The 18254-nt window shown below is 37.1% G+C and overlaps 1 protein-coding gene across 8 annotated transcripts in view; it reads right to left on the bottom strand.

The window, feature by feature from the left end:
- L3MBTL3 (L3MBTL histone methyl-lysine binding protein 3) overlaps window positions 1–18254 on the bottom strand; it is an 86265-nt gene that overhangs the window by 29577 nt on the left and 38434 nt on the right. For all 8 annotated transcript variants that reach the window (XM_002190364.6, XM_012572644.5, XM_072926896.1 and 5 more), the window contains exons 7-12: window positions 18059–18150; window positions 15497–15601; window positions 14166–14301; window positions 10624–10715; window positions 9933–10084; window positions 1365–1441 (exon numbers count right to left, since the gene is read on the bottom strand). In XM_002190364.6, the coding sequence (XP_002190400.2) occupies window positions 1365–1441; window positions 9933–10084; window positions 10624–10715; window positions 14166–14301; window positions 15497–15601; window positions 18059–18150 (654 nt within the window). The remainder of the gene's footprint in view (window positions 1–1364; window positions 1442–9932; window positions 10085–10623; window positions 10716–14165; window positions 14302–15496; window positions 15602–18058; window positions 18151–18254) is intronic.

Below are 18254 nucleotides of genomic sequence, written 5' to 3'. Positions count from 1 at the left end.
AAATGAAGTTAATGTCTAATTTACAGAGTGCCTAGCACTTCAACAATACTGTTTTGATTAATACATTGGACTTATAAAATAATTGCAAGAAAAGCTGTTCCAAATTGTCTCTAATAAATTCACCATACAGGTTAAAAGAGTCAACAATCCTCTCATACACACTATTGAGTAGCTACTGTACACAACTGCTTTGGATATGAGGATACTCTGTGATTCCCTCTACAATATAAATAATGTGGACTGGAAAAAATCTGTCCACTTAACTGAGGAAATGAATTCAAGTAATGAACAGTCATTCACTGGTAAACAATCTAAATCAGTGATAGCTTTGTACCACAGTTGAGCACACCTGACTACTTGTTAGTCTTTTAATGAGCAATTTTTTATTAAGTTTCTAACAAAATAGCCTGGACATTTATGAATAATCTACAGACATCATCAAAGAAGATGTTGCCTTTCTCAGAAAATGCCATGTGTATAAACACTCTAGGGGAAGAAACACAAAGACAGCTTGGCTGTTAAAGAAAAGGCAGTGCCTGTCCTTCAACTTTACTCTGCACCACAAGTTTCACTTGAAGTTTAAATGTTAGTATTCATAAGCTAGAAGAGAACAAAACCAATTCTAATTTGCTTTACAAGGGATTCACTGAATAACAGGCTGCAATTAACCTCCTGGCAGACAGACTGCTTACGACTTTTCAAGATTGCTGGCTATTAGAATTTTTGTCCAAGTCAGTTTTAACCAGTTAAAACTTCCCATGTTCAAGACACCAGATGCCAATTTGTACAACAAGGCATTTAGGTCATCCAGCCATACACAACAATCCTGAAAAATATCTTAAGTTTCACACTAATGAATACACTTCCTTCTTTATCATCTCTCTCATAGCATTTTCCTTCATTTCAAAGACTCCTTACAAGTTTGATTCTATAATCACAATCATACAATTTTTTAATTAATCCATTACCTTGCCCACTCACTTCACATGAAGATATTTATTTTATGCAACGATCTCACACATCTGGAATTTGCTTTATCTGCATTTTCAGAATGTGAGTCTTGTACTCAGTACTTGTCTGCCATTCAGCCAAAATTACAAACTTGGTCAGATTTCGAGGGATAGCTTTTGAGTAGATGTCTCTTTACTAAATCAGTATATATTTGCATACTGAATGCCAAACATCTATTATACTTCTATTTTTAATATATTAAGTCCTGTAAAAAAATTTACAGCTCTGTAAATATCAATGCCTCATTACAGAAAAAAATTCAGAAGAGGTACCAGAAACCTTATTGAAAATTTTAATGATGCTAGCTGATTATAGCCATCTTAAATCTTTCAGACACGTAACAATTTACAAACCTGGTGGGGTGATGAGAGTTCTTTTATGTTCTTTACACCATCCAACAGGATGAATATGTGGGCTAGCTGCCTCACACCTGGAGGAAGGGGAGAAAAAAAGGACCTGAAAATACAGCTCTTCAGACATCCTATTATGCTTACAAACCAAGACCTACAAGACAGACTTAAATTCCTAACAACCCACAACACCTTCAACTTAAACTGCAAACATAACCTGAAGACACAAACACATCTAACACAGACTTGTTAACCACCTATACAAGCATAAGGCTTTATCTACAATTTTGCTGGAAGATAATGAAAATCAAGTCCTTTAAATTAATGGTAGATCTCTTCTGAGAAGCTGTGATGTTGGATCTGAAAAATTCCCAAGCAGAGATTCTTGGTAGAATCATGTTGGCTAGTTGCAAGAATACCATAATCCCATCAAAGACAGATGGAGTCTTGCAATGCCAAGATCAAAATTTGAAACCACAAACTTAACAATGTTGATTAATGATCTAGGTTGAACCTGGAGGCAGAAGAAAAAATCACATATAACTGCAATGCAGTGCCAATAGCAAGCAAAAATTCAAAACTGGATTCTGAGTGACTTAAAAGGAGGTATAAACATGTTACTGTAACCCAGCAGCACATAAGGAAAGTAAGTCTGAAAAAACTCTGGAAAAAAAAAAACCAAACTAAAAACCCACACAAAACCAAAAACAACAAAAGAAGTATTTTAGGCCCCAAGCTATATGAAAGAATTAGTGATCCAAGACTGCAAACTGCTCTTAAAAAACAGATCAAACTCTCTTATTCAAAGGGTTAACAACTTCCCATATTTTCTGTAAAGTGCATCCTATTCTGCACTACTAGTGTTGCCTCTGGCATGCCAAAAGAGCCACAGAAGACTAACAGAGGCAGGGTGAGCTACATGTGCTGGCATGTGTCAAGCAGCGAGAGATTGCTCACTATTTATATTTATTGCATTCTAGGATATTATTTCATAACATAACATATTTTGCACAATAAAACACAGTGTACATAATACTACAATTATTATATTCATACTCAATATTATTAGTAAAGGCAAAAAGTAAGACTGGTCTACAGGAAAAGTAAAAAGCTATCAGGCTCTGCTGTGAAACATGCACCATCCCTACATGTGCATTGATACTTACTGAAGGTTTTTGAGTTTGCCAAACAATTGACAGTGCTTTATTAATGAAATACATTGTATTTATGCAGCCAAGATGACTAAGAAACATGCTGCTGACACAAAAGGCCAGCATCCCTCTGCATGGCACTGCACTACACTGTGCAACCACACCACTTGCCTCTATTTAGCTGAAAATTCATGTATTATAACCATACAATACCCATATACATCTGCCCTTAAGGACCTCGCTTCTCTTAGGAGCCTACCCCACCTAAGTTCTTCTTTAGTTAAATAAATTCAGTTTCACAATACACCACCTCTCTCCTCCACTATTTCCTATCTCTAAACGTGTTTCAGAAGCTGACATCAAATATTTCCAGCTATGCCCTGCCTCTCTCTTCTGGAGAACGCCACCAGCATTTCCATCTCTCCAGTGGCCACAAGCTCAGTGTCCCACTCACTGCAAGGATCCAGCAAGGCCAAAAAAGTGAAGCTTGAGTAAATTGAAGTAGCTAAGGCCTTCATTCCCAGTTCCCCAGGGAGAGATCAAGAAACCAACCTTAAGCACCCAAGCAATTGTCGAGATTCAAACACCATGTCTGCCTCCTGTGTTTTCTAAACACTTCTCAAATACTTAATGAGAAAAGAGTAAACAGAGCGTAACCATGCATGAAGACACATGCTTCATGTAATAATAACTGAGCAAAACACCACACCACTCATCATCTAGTTTCTATTTAATCCCTCTCTGAAGTCAATGTCTCCGTCATTAGGCTGGGGAATAATAGGTAATCTCTCCACTGCACCTCAATCCGAGCTACTAATGCAAAATACCGAACAGGTGGGGCTGCTCTCTCTGAGTGTTATAGAATAATCATTATCTCTATCCTACACAGAAAGTATTAGCATGCTAGAAGTTCAAATTAATTAGGTTCCCTTAATTAATGTACTTCTGAAATATCATATCCTGATAATGTGCAATACCTAAAAGGGTGCATGAGAGAAGAAGAAACTAAAGGTAAATTATGCAGGCACTCCACAGTCTTAAGATTCAAAACACCAGGTCTGCAGATCTGGGACACAAACATACTTTAGAGACTGCAAAAGGAAATACAGCACAGAAAAAATTGCAGACTAGACCCTGAGCTATACCACATTGCAGTTTTCAACCTTCACTGCATGAAAGAAAAATGAAAGAGCACATCATACTTGAAATAACTTTTTTTTTTTTTTTTTAATGTGAAAAATATTTTACATGATATCTACAATTTAGTATGGATAATCTTCAACAACAGAAATGCAGGCTTGGGTGCTCCAGAACATGATCTCACAACAAGGACTCATCTAACCTTCTACCTAAACAGAGAGAAGCACTAATGATGAAAAATACTGGCCAACATAACATCATTATCTTGTGGCTATATCTATGAAACAATTCTGCTAGTATTTCTTTGTAATGATGCCAATCAGATAATTCCAAGCAGATAAAACCTACCCTAGACAGACTCTGTAATGGCTCTGACAATAGCCAAGGATTTTAATTCAGTTCATGAATACCAGCTTTTTTGTCCTTCTACAATATCTAAAGCTATACTGTATGTATTTAGTATTCATAGTATCACACCAGGTACTCTCTAAATCACTGAAGTTGCCATCAATAAAAGGAAGCAAAGGAAGCAAGAGACCTTTTGTGATAATTTAGCACTGTAAAAACTCAGCACCTGTTTTCTAGAAATGTTTTGCCTCAAAAACTAAGAAAAAACTTGTGAGTCCTTCATGCTTCCTCTGGCCTCTTCTTTTCTCTTTACAGTAACTCTGAAGAGAAGCTAACAAGAACATGGGGCAGCACTCCTCTCTTTGATCCCTCTCACACTGGGAATTTTACATGTATGAGGTATACTTCTTTACTGAAAAGACATATCCTCTTACTTCCTAAAATGTTTTGAAGCTCACAAATTATTTTCAAAACTCTTGCAAGTTAAATTTGGGAACAACTCCCATGGTCAGGATCACTATGGTATTATCAGTATTATACTTAAAATAACCAAGCAGATGTGTAAAAAACACTTAACAGGACAAACCTTCTAAATGCATTTGGCTTGGTTTGATTTCTAAAGCATAGTCTGAACATTCATTTTAATAAAACTCTGAAAAGTGAATGCCACTGCACACTTCTTGCCTTGAAGATTCAAGAAGAAGCAAATGACCAAGGAATGTTGCAATAAAAGATGCATTCCTAGAAGATGTTCTGACATTACAGTGAGCATGGAACACAAAGCAGCCTGTGATTCAACAGCATTGCAAAATAGCACTATGAAATATCTACAAACTTTGATTTGCTTTAAAAGAAAAATCCAGTCATTACAGATAAGCCTATGATCAGCTTCTGCAACTGCAGTAGACTCCGGAAAAAGAAAGATCCTTGTTCCAGCAAAATTGGATCACACAGTTCTTCTTCACCTACTGATTTCACACAGCCTTTTAGCTTCTAACAGTTAATTTAGTGATAGAAAGTAGAGATCAGTAAAAGTCACACACAATTTAAAGTAAAACTATTACGCTTTAATATGTGTTATTCAATGGATATACATCTAGTTTGGAAGAACAACAATAGTCCATCAGACAAAGCCCCAGAGAGTTGTCAACTGGAATGTTAAGGCTATGCTGACCTTTCACAATCAATTTGCTACATCCCACAGCTTTTTATCTCCTTTGTTCCAAAACAGAAGGCAGATTACCCAGCTCATGCTTAATAAAACACGATGATCCATGAATTGTGAGGATGCTTACTAGCCCAAAAAAGGTTACCAACAGTAGCAGGAGCTGAAGGATTTTGCACCTCAAAACATACATACACCTGGACCACAGCAGAGCATCAACATTACCTTTTGCTGAGCAGTAGAGACGTGACAAATGCACACTCGAGTAATAAAACAAGATTACAATGTCCAAACAATTCATGTCACTTGTGAACCATTCTTTCTGTTGTGTGAGAACATGCAGACAGAAAAAGAAATCTAATATCCATACTGGAAACCGAAGCTAATCCAAAAAACTGAAAGTAGAGCCAAAAGCAGCAGAGTGCACCAGCTGAACCTGTAGGAGAGCCACGCAGAGGGACAGAACAAGTGACAGCTTGCTGAGCTGTGGACATCTTAAGTACAGAAAAAAACATCAAAGCAGGGAAGAACTACATGATGTAAATGGCCAGGAAATAGTTCTGCAACAAGGAAAACCAAGGGCAGCTGACAAAGTGATTCCCTGGTGTGTGCACAACTTTGCCTGAAAGGAACACATGTAAGGTTCAGCAGTCCTTAACTCACAGCAGGAAGGCACATCCCAATGGGGGAGACACACATGGAAGACAACTTAATATTGTTCTATTGATCACTTTCACCTGTCCTGCTAATTTTTCCCTAAAATCTGTTTCAAATACACAATGCATCCTAACTAAATCAAGAGAGATGGATGATAATGCTTGCTGCTGAAAAAGTTAACACTCAATTATTTCAGCAAAATAGTTTCTTAAATACATTTCCATCTGATACTCTGGACAACTGGACAGCCATTTTTAATTAAATGGTCAGCATTGTCTTTACAATAAGTGCATGTGTTACAATAATTTTCTGTTTTGAAATTATTTCTGGTTTTCCCTTTTGGGAAACAAACCTTTTAATATTTTGATATTAATTTAATAAGTGTAGATACAGTCTGTAACAAAAATGTTACCTATCAAAAACCACTCATACACAGATGCCCCATACACCCATAAATAATAATGTGCCCTCAGGAATACTACTTATACAAGTTCTTGATTGTGATGTCAGTCACCTAACAGAGAGATAAAAAGAAGAAAACCATAAAAACTATCCTGCAGCCCCATCTAGTGCATAAATGAGAATACTTCATCATTGACAAGTATAAAGCTGGTATCATTTTAGGTCAGGGCTTCTCAAAACGTAATCCAGGAGGTTATAGCATGCATCCAGAGGTGGTATGTTATTACCATAAAACACTACAATATTTTCTATTTAAAGTCTGATAAGAAAGCTGCGTGGTGATTCACAGGAAATTTAGGGTCAGAAAGTGTTTCATTCTATTTAAATAGTTAAACGCATGCACTGTGACTCATACTTTTTTAAGGTTGTTTTAACTTTTTTTTTTTTTTTTACATAATCTATCCCCTTCAAAAAGATGGTTCCTTTCAAAGAGAGAGTGGAGCCAAGTTAATTATCTCAAAAATGAAACACACAGAGTGCAACTTTTAAGGACTTGGCTGCTAGGAAAGTAGTAAATAGTGATGGAGAACAGGGCTGGCCTCCTAATCTCACAACAAAGTCCAGTCTGTTCCAAAAGTCATACAGATCAAAAAATGGTTCCAAAAATCAAAAGCTATTTTATTTTCACAGCAAGCTTCAGAAATCATTTTTCTATTCAAGACAGACAGGAACAGAGCAGTGAGCGGCACATGGGCCACTGTATTTTAACACACTCCTGCTATGCTGATCCCAAAATCTGCCTGTACAACCTTCTCTGCAGGGGAAGTTCAGACCAAGCCAAGGATGAGCGAGGGTACCCAGAGCCCCCTGGTGCAGCAAGTCTGGGATGCAGTGTGTCCAGCACAGCCATTGCATCACTCCTTCTGTGGGCAAACAGCAACAAGCTGGCACAGCTTCACCTCTTTCATGAGCCCTGGCTCTGTTTCCATTTGGACACAAAAAAAATAGGAAGAGAAGGCAACATCAATCTGTGTGTAAACAAATCTGATGTAAGGGAACAGAAGAATATAGGATGGACCTGTAGTTAATTCATAGTTCTGACATACTGAAAGATTCCCCACTCCATTTCCAGGTTCAGACAATGGTAAGAAAACTGAGAAGTTCCACTGAATGAGGATGCCTTCAGCTTTCAAAGCAATATTATGTTTCATCAAAAGAGATGGAACAGATGGAAAGGACCTGGAGGCTTATGTTGTATAGGTCAAACCCCTCCTTCATTAAGTAAAATCTTGAATTTTGTTCACTTTTGTCCAATCTAAAAGCCACTATCAAAGGAAAATTTAATAGGATTTATAATATACTGAAAGTAGCATGACCATGCATTAAAGAGCTGCTGTAATGACTAATTCTAGCCAGGGTACTTACTTTCGACCAAAAATGTATTTTCTAATGCTCAGAAAGAAAGTAAAGAAGAGTATCTTCAGGCTGAAAGCCTGGAGCCTAAAAACCCTTAGGCAATCGTAATGGGTTTCTGTTGCCTGAAGTCAGTAATATCAGTCAACTCTCTTTTAGGTATCCAAAAATAGGAAAGGTTTTTTTTAACCTCAATGAGAAAGTTCAGTCTACTCCAAATAAAACACAAAAGGTATACAGAGAAATGAGGTACTTGTTTGAAAAGAACCAACATACACAAAAGAAGTAACTTCACCTTCATTATTATTCTGAGATTGAAACTTACATGCAGGCACAAGGAACCTGTGAGGTTCAGTTCTGGGTAATCTCAGAAAACGTTTTCATTTTTAGTTAGAGACAGCAGTTGGTAGACATGAAATGTATGCACCTAAGATATTTTAAGGTCCTTCCAAACCTGATACCTAAAATTAAAAATGAGAGTGTGATGCATTCAGGTTACATTTGCAGGCTCTCTTTTGGTCAGACACTCCTGCTCTTTTCTCTCATTTTCTTTCTTTCTTTCTCTACTCACTATTCTCAATGCAATGCTGAGAGGTAGGCCACATTACTGAATTTAATTTCCATATACAGTACTTCCAGGAGCATCGTCTTGCTGCTTCCAGAAAGGTATTTCACAATTTCACCAAAAGAACAAAACTTAAGCTTGACCTCAATGTAAACACAGCTCAAATGATTTCTGAAAACCTATAGTAAAACCTATAAGCTTTCAAATTCAAATTTTCTTCATCCTTTTAGGAGGGTTTTATGTCATGTATTCTACATACAAAATTCAGAAAAACCTCTTCAGGATGCTCTAACTTTAACTAATACTATAAATGTAAAGCTTGGTTATGTACTTGAAAACTGCTTCTCCCTCCTCTGAAAAGATTGGTGGACAAAGTTCCTGTTGACATTGGAATATTAACAAGTCTGAATTTCAGTTTGTCTGCTATATAGAGTGCAGTATTTTAGAAAGATGCCTATGCTACCTCTGAACAAACTACGCGTTATATTGCACTGTGTTTTCCCTAAAAGCTTTGCCTAACTGCCATTTTAATTATTAATTAATGTCATAGCTATTATTAGTGAACAGTTAAATGCCAAGATATTCAGACTAAGTTTCCCCAGTCCCCAGTTTCCTGATGCTTTGTAGAGAAAATATAGGGTTTGTGTTACTTCTTTGTGAAAATAATTGCTAATCTTTCTGGTCTTTGACTTGTTTGGTCTATTATCTTGATATTCAGTTATTGACTTCACTTAACTCTCTGTTCACGACTGCTTCAAAAATTCAGTTCCACTTCAGTTTATTTGTCACAATGGCCACAAAATTATTATTTCAAGAGAGGGACTCACAAAGTTTAGAAGTTACTTTTATAGTTTTGTGACATTCTCATTGATGTAGTGCCAAAGTAGTCATCAAATACAGATGAAAAAATTTTTCTTCATTTATTTTATAGGCTCAGCTATACAATTAAGTTGCCACTGTCAAACTCTGGCCATAAAAGGGATCCATAACAATATTCTATCTGTTGTGCAGTAACTTACTCTCCAAAGACTGCAAGGTAAACTACATTGCTCCAAATGATCTGTCAAATGAAGATCCAAGTGCAAATACAAACTTGCACTGTAACAGCCTAAATCTCCTTCACTATCTTTATACTCCTAGTACATCCTGCTCCATCCACTGATTTTCCTATAGATACACACAGCCCCTCCCCCATAAAACATGCACAAAGGTCACATCTAACACAGGTCAGGATAACAGGATTTCAGTTTCCACTGGAATATAGAACACAAAGGACTAAAACCAGGTTTTGCCACTATCCTGATGCTTTATAGAATATGACTACAGTTCGGTTTCAACATAAGTGGATCAAGAACCTTATGAATACATGCAGCCTTACAAATAAAACTAACTCCAAGTACACTTAGTCTCATTATCATGGTGTATATTCTTCACTGAAGAGATCAGACTCAGAGATAATATGTAACTGAAATCAATCCACAATTCCAGATGCAGCAGCACACACGAACACTCATTTAGCACAACCTCAGCATTCTTTACGTGCAACTTGCAATGGGAAAATCAATTCTGCCAGTCTGCCACTGAGACCTACTTTGGTGGCCATACTTTAAATTCCGGCAAAAGTTGGTATAGCAACTGTATCACCAGTCTGGAAAGTAGCACAGAAAACAGCACTTAAAGCGAGCACATTTCTGATACATCTTACTAGGATACAAACAAAAACATCATACCAGTAGTCATAACTCTCATCCCAGTTGTCAAAATGAACCAGAAAACGATTGTCCACCATGTCTGTTACCGTGGCAACACAAATGAAAGTCGGGTTCTTCTTGTCTACGGCTTCCAGCTTCATCCCCACTCGAAATCCCGACGGAATCACTGTCTACATAGAGGAAGACATTTAACTGAAGATAAATACTGTAAATCCAGAAATCTCCCCATCATCCATAATCACTATACTCCTGTCATTTCCAAATTTCCCAATTAACTGTCCCAACAGAGTGGCAGAAGCCTAATTAGCTGACATGAGCAATGCTCAAACACCAAGACTTGTGGCTTATGAAAGAAAATAAGTCCTAAACATGCTGCTAAAATGAAATGTATTAGTTTTAGTTGTCTTAGATACTCCCTCTGAAAGACCATTCTTGTTCCACAAGATTATGGTGCAAGACAGAGTACAAATAACAAATCTTTAATTTAAGAATGCACCAGAAGTTTAAACAGATAAGTAGAAGAGTAATGAACTGGAACTGCAGAGGTTAGCTGTGCAGTGGAAAATGTTAGAATGTTATTCATTTTGCTGTAAACACTTTTGTTTTAAATTTCAGACTCAAGTCTGCCATCACTGAAATACGCTATGAATCTCTACCACACACATGAGCATACTCACAACTACACCATTAGTAACAAGTGAGTACTTACTGCATTCTGGTTTTCAAACAGTGATTTAGGAGCAGCTTGAGCCTTGCATGCCTTTAAGTAGGAGGGCCAGCTGAATTCTTCTTCCTTATATCCTAAATGAGAGTTGTAAAAGAAGGGCAAGAAATGATGGGTATGAGACACAGGGTGCACGAATCAGTAAGAGACCAATTTTATACTTCTGTTTCTTCTCTTTGAATGAACATCCCCATGAAGCACAGGGTAAAAGTCACCTCTTTGTCTCTCCCCAACAAAACCTCATCTTATCACCACCTGTCTGCCTCACAGGTACTACCTAACTTCCCTTTGTTGTCACACAGAGCCAAAAAGTGTTCTCCAGCTGCTTCTTCAGTCTGTTGCTTTTACTTCAGAATCAGAAAAAAAGACTTACAGGTCCCAGAGTTCTTCCCACCATGCCAGTCACTCCAAGGAAAAAAATATCCCTCCTCCTCCTCCAGACTTCCCCATATTACATCATCAGGCTATCACTAATACAGCATCATCACTACTAGCATTAAAAGAACCCCCCTAGATTATACCAAACAGCTACTTACGCTATCAATGCTGCAGGACCCCTTCTCAATTTATAGCATAAAATGACCCCTGTATGGATATTATATATTTTTCATTCTGTGTATACAACACTTGAAATTAAATCTGTATTTCTATTAATGTTTAGTTTCTTAGGGGAAAAAATTAGAAAAAATTCATAATATCTTGAACTGTATAAAATAATCTTCCAAATACCATCTGTAGTTCTAATCTAAAAAACAATGCTAGGAGTTGGAAGAAAATAGATTTCCTCCTTCATTTTTCTGTTATGTAACAGTTGTAGAAACACCTCTTTTAGTCAATATGTTACAACCCAGAAAAGTAGACCAAAACCACAATAAATTTCAGTGAGTGACTGCCTTTACTGAAATGTGTCACCTCTTAACTACTTGACATATTACTCAAACATGCCAGAAACAACTGCTTTGTTTAACCTGAGTTTCTCATATTATCCCAGGAACCACAAGTTTAAAACCCTTCACCTTCTCTGCATAGGACTTTCTCACTTTCCATTTTAAATAATAGTCAACATAAATTAACCTAAAAGTTCAAAGAAAAATTTCTTTATACTCCAATTGTCTCTTGTCTTGATACAGTACAGCTGTGTATCACGTTTTGAAACCATTTTTATGTTGTATGTATATTTCAAATGTATGTATGTTATATTTCAAATGCTGTATCATTTGAAGCCACTTTAAAGCAATACAGTATTTAGGCTTTTCATTTTCACTTTGTAATTCTAGAGAGTATTCAAACATAAGTCCAAGCTCACAGCAGACAATAAAAAACTCCACCTATTGCATGACTGAAGGGATCAGTTAACGGGACTAGGACAAAGCCCATGGGGAAAAAAAAGAGGTTTTAGTAGACTGTGAAGCAGTTCCTGGGCAGTGTGGGTCTTCCTGTCACCAAATGAGAAAGGGAGATCTTAACCTCCTAACTCATCTCTCATAACAAGACCAAAAGTCAATTTGATTTATTCACTGCAGATATAGATCAGTCAATGCAATTTTTACATGCATATATATACACATGTACATCCATCCTGTTGCTGCAGATTTTGCCTATGTGAGATAAAAAAGTGGCTACCTCTACACAAAATGAATAGTGTCCTGAAAACCATGTTTTTTAATTTCTATGAAACCCAGTTCAATTTTCCCTCTTAGCTCTCCTACACCTGCTGGAAGCCCAGCAGCAGCTGCCTGTTGCCTCTGCTGCCATGGGGGTGGGAGACATCCCATCACAAGACCTGTCTTGCCCAGCAGCACTAAGAGCTATCCATCCCTTCCCTTTTAAAAAAACATGGGTAGAAATACATTTCATAAAACATCTAGAATAATATTCTTCCTGTCTCATGTCTCTCACTCCCCACCCCCTGCCCTCCCAAGGCAGACCACCAGGTTCCAAATTGCTTAGGGTTTATACCATGAAGGTCATAAATTTGTATTTTATCTGGAAAATTAAAGGCTACTAACACAAACCTTTGAGTTCTTCTCTGGAGTGCTACTTTATATAAATACTGTGTCCTATGTCATAACTCTCATTGGCTTTAGCATCTGTAAAATTTGCAATGGGCACTACAGAAATCATTATTAAAATGTCGTAACACAGGAACATACAACCAATCTGTCCAACCCAATTAAAACAGAACCTACAACTGGCATATTATCCTTCCACTTAGAAAAGCAGAACCCCACAAAGTTCTTCTAGAGGAAATAATTCATGGTTAACAAAAGCTTTCTAAACCAGGCATGTAAGATGTAAAAGGTGACAAATCCTCGTCATAGATGCCAAACTTACTAAGCACACTGTAATACCATCAGGAAGGCTGTAGCTGGGAAATACCCATTTGCTACATACAAGTTATTACATCAACAAGGGCCAACCTTCTAAGAAATTCTTATTTATGTTCAAGAAATTGCTATTGCTACACGGCCAGTTATGCAGAACTGTGTCCAAGGCAAGTAGCACCCTGTAGCCAGAGTGGAGCTTGCAGAGGACTCAGAAGAGCAGCTCATGCCTCTCAAGGCTCTCACAAAGAAATGCCATCCTCTCACACACTGGCAGACCCCCTGTCCCTACAATTCCAGTGGCTTTACTCTCACCTTCCACACCTGAGCCCTTATATCTACAGTTTTATAATTCTCTGGAAGCACATCCTCTTGAATTTGTGCATGTCCTCATTTTCCAGCCCTTCTAAATCACATTATACTACCCTCATTGTGTATGCCAAAATGGCATATTCATTTATTTCTCACTTTCCAGACTTCAGAACTTGCTCCCTTCATCCTCACATATTCCCACCATATTCCAAAAGGACCACATTTATCTATTTTTCATAGTACAGTTCAGTGCAGATGCCCTCCAATTGCCAAAAGAGGTTACACAATGTGAAATGGAAGTAAATTATGCAAGTAAATTACACACATTTCAATACCTGTAAACCATTTACATAATCCATGTACGAATTACACTTCCAGGCTTGCAATCTTACCTTTTTTAATCCCTATTGATCTGTTCATTCCTCTTTTTGTCTCTATTTCATATTTAATCTTTGTGGAAATAGGATAGTCTTTATTAGTCTGTACCAACATTTGTACAATAACAGTGATCATTATGCAGTAGCAAAAATGTCACAAGACCTTCCACTAAAGAATCCTCAGCTGCCTGTGAGACCTCAGTTTAAGCATATTTGTCACCAGTATGCTGCCATTTTCCTTGCAATAAGCTGGGGTCTAAGTTTGCTGCTCAGTTTTTTTTTCCTAATGCCTTATTGACGACTCTTATGGCCCATTTTGTTTTCTTTGAATTTCCACTGAATAAAAGGGGCATGCTTTCAAACTTGAAATTTTAGGCAAGATATGTATTTAATTTGCCATTTTCAAATACCCTTGATTAAACAAATGGAAACATTTCTGCCAAAAAAAAAAAAATTACACAGGTACTCTCAATCTTAGAACTGCGCAAAACATGAGATTTAAACTAAGCAATACCTTTAGGTGGATGAAGCTTGTGACCTGTTTTTTCACACCATCCAACAGGATGAATGTCTGAAGAATCAGCATTCACCCAGAAATCATAACAATCTGGGTATCCATCAAAATGTAGTCTTATTCTGTAGCCACAAACCTAAAAGCAAGAATTGACAGCATACAACACTATGTTTTAAGACCTTTGCCCTACACATAACCACTTCCATTCAATATTATATATAATAACTGTATGTTTTCAGTCAGCTTTTTATTTCTGCCCAATCTAGCATTAGAAGAATAAATCCATTTGATAAAAAGGAGAGAATTAAAAGGCAAAGCCATTGTCAGTCTGAGTGCCTCCTCTTCTGGACAAAAGAATTTAACTGAAAGCTGGCTATTGCCAGTAGTGCTCAAAAACTTGACAATGGCTCAAACCAGCACCAGAGTAAAACATAAGCCCTACAGAAGAGCATGAATACATCTGATACAACTGAGGACAAAGTGTAAGTAATGAGGTTCTCAAACTATTCTGATTAACTGATATGCAAGGGAGCAGTGAACAGTAAGTATGTTCAAAAGGCTCTCCAGAGAGATACTGAAAACTGTTTAAGTAAAGATGGTAAGTCAGTAGAGGTATTCCCCAGAACTTCATTATTCCATGAAGTAATAAGTCAACCACTGATAGGAGGAGAAAAACAGGACACAATACTGTCTCTATACAGAAGTTCTCCACATTAAAACTATGCAAAAATTAAAGTAAGGTATGTTTAAAAGATATACTAAATACACGTGAGAAGCAGGTTTTCTATTGAAAGCAAAGAAGCTGTTCATTAGAAAAACTATTTCATGACCCAAAGCAAAAAGAAATCTGGGCTTGTATTTTATGTTAACTTGCACAGGTTGCCAATACAGGCAATTTCTGCAGCCATCAGCCTGAAAAAGTTGCAGCCCAATAGCAACACAAGAAACTTTTAGGTATTTGTATCAGTGAATGGAGCAACTGCAAATACTATCAAACTTCTACAAAACTGCTGTGTATCAGTTGGCATGATTCTTTTCTATTTAATTTTTCTTTTAAATACAAACTACAGGACTGCAGATGAAGCCACACATCATCCAACTATTCTAAGACTGTTTTCGGTACCTGTGCATGTTAAATATATGTTTAGCTGCATTGACACTGGATACATTCTTTACATGTCTATCATGCAGAAATAATACAGCATTATTAATTTAAAAACCATCTTCCTACATAAGTTTCTGTCTGCCTGTTAGGTTTGAGTGAGGGTTTTCAGCTGCTGCTGTTTGATTTCAGTCTCTACTGTAACTCAGCACTGTGGCTGCTTGCTTACCTCAGCCACTGTGAGAACACAGTAGATCGACTGGTGCTCAGGATCCACACCCTCCAGCTTCATCCCTACCTTGAATCCATTCTTGTTGTATGGGAAAGACTGATACTGCAATGGAAAAGAATAGTTTCAATACTTCTGAAAGTATACCAGAGAAAGACACAATATCTTTATAAAGAATAGAACAATCTTTATTTATTACTCATGTTTCTGAAGGAACTAATAAACCGCTTTAAGTTTCAAGTTTTCAAAAATGTGGACAGGAAAAGAGAAATTGATGATTGCTTGAAAAACACAATGACTTGAAACTTGAAAGTATGTAAGAAGAATTAGCAAAAGTGTCAAGGCAAAGATGACAGCATTTGTCTTCAACTTTTTCCATTAATTTATAGTAAAAGATCCTAGTAATTTGATTATTTAATTTTCAGCCTGTACAGTGACACCTTCCTGGTGGACATCATTCCTATAATAACCACAACACGGACTCTGTTTTGCCTTTTCAGTTCCACATCTCAGGCCATGAAAGATGAACTGAAAGGCAGAAATACTGAACACTGTTTGTATGTAGAGATGGCCTATTTGCTGTCCTATATATGCTGAGTCCAGACTATGTAGTCTTCCAGGAGAATTTCTACATCGTAGGAACATGACTACCCTACATCCATTACAATGAACCCAGAAGAGTATCTTTCAAAACACTGAAAGTGAAAACAAGGCTAAGCAGGATGGATCAGACACCTTTTCAACCAGCAGGCATCATCATCCCTCTGTTAAAGAGGATGGAAGGGAGCAAATATTAAGATTAAATTGGAGGAAAGATCAGAAAAATAAGTAATCAAAACTGAAGACAGTTTTCCACAGGTTAGAAAATTCACATTAGATTTTATGTTACAGAAAAAAACACAGGAAAAGCATATTAAAATGTCCCCTTTTGTCTTCTGTTTGTCTAGGAGACACATGCTCCCGAGTCAGCTGCAGTCAAAGGGAAGAGAAGGGTACCAAGCGAAATACTCAGAGAGGTACCACCTAATTGGAAGGGAAACTTTGTGAGACACAGCTTAGAAATCACTCTAAGGTCTAAGGAAATGTCAAGGACCCTGCATCATCCTGACCGTTCCTAACTAAGGATACAAAACAACACAGTGAAAAGTACTGCTACTGAAATGGTAAAATAAAAAGAAAAAAAGAGTAATTCTCAAAATCAAAACAGAAATCAAGGATTCGTGATTGGTTGTGATGTTTGGTTTGGGCTTTTTTTTTAACCTATCTGTTTATGTGGCTTGCTTATTAATCTGTAAAATGGAGAAACATTACCTCGCCAATTCTGAGTGTTATTAAGAATTCTCTTTCTGCTACAGGCTTTAAATATTGTACACTAAAACAAGCATTACCCAGGGGCTAAAGACATGGAAAGAAAATACTAAATTAAGATGCACTGCATGAGAAAGGTACAATGTGGAGGAAACATCACATAACTCCAGACTTTAGCACCATGTGCAGTGCCCTGCAAAGCCTTTGTACTGCTACAGCATTTCATGGACTTTCAGACAGGCAGAGCAATGCTTTCCAAATCTACCTTCCCACTAAGGCACTCTTTACCCTGATTGTTTTCTTCCCAATTTTTGAACCAGTATATAGCACTATCTTCACAACTGAAGATAGTCAGGGGACTGATCTTCTTGCACCTATAAATCTATGGATTCTGTAAAGATAAATCCCAGTTCTTCACTTTTCTAACTCAATAGCAACTAAACCACCAATTAAACACCAGCATCACACGGCATGTGTAAGCTGAAAAGCTAATTCCCACAGAGAAGATTTAATAACTGAAGTATGAACTATACAGAAAGAAATGGATGCAAGAAACAGACTACAAGTAAGAACAGAATTGTCCAAGAAAAAGTAACATATAGCAGGAGTACAGCAGCTGAGACATGTTCACAGGTTTTGCAAGGGAAGATAACAGCATGAAAATCTTGTGGATTTGGATACAGAGCTCTCTTCCAAGCAAGAGAGGTGGCACTAATGAAAGCACTGAAATGACAAAGCATAGCAGGCAAAGGACAAGCAGGACATGATGATGTGACATCCAACCAGATGACAGGCCAAAGGAGAACAAGACAAGTAGTATCTGATGTAGGAACAAAATATAATGTCAGCAGAAGCTGAAGAAAAGACAAGTAATATAATCAAAGCAACAAGACAAAAGATGACCTTTGTACCACCTTTCTAAACATACTTAAAGAAAATGATACAGCATGAAAAAGTGTGGGTATGTATCACATCTTTTAGCTTCAGAGACTAGAAGGAATGGCTAGAACTGCAGATTTTGGGAGAGCATCTGCTTTCTGAAGTCTGATTTGACAGTATTCATCTACAACAACAGAATTCTCTGAAAAAACAGAGAGATAATTGCTTTCATAATTGCTGACGGACACAGCATTATTTTCATCATGCAGATTTTCCCGAGAAAATAATAAAATCTTCAAATTATTTTTGTTTATTGATTTCCTAGGAATTTCATGATCTTAGGTGGTTTACTGACTTAAATTTCAAAGGTCATACCTCTTTAAAAAGCTTAGTAGGTACTGCAATGGCCCTTTCTTCCTCCAGATAGGATGCCCAACACCATGCTTGCCTTCCTTTAGAGGGTACAGCTATAAAGAAACATAAAACGGGGAAATAATTCTGTAACTGTTAATATCTCAAGAAGACAAATTCACAACACAAGTTCATAACATTCTTAAATTTACATTTTATG

The sequence above is a fragment of the Taeniopygia guttata genome, chromosome 3 (genome assembly GCF_048771995.1).
Source record: "Taeniopygia guttata chromosome 3, bTaeGut7.mat, whole genome shotgun sequence".
Lineage (NCBI taxonomy): Eukaryota > Metazoa > Chordata > Aves > Passeriformes > Estrildidae > Taeniopygia > Taeniopygia guttata.
This window is presented reverse-complemented; position numbering and strand designations above follow the sequence as displayed.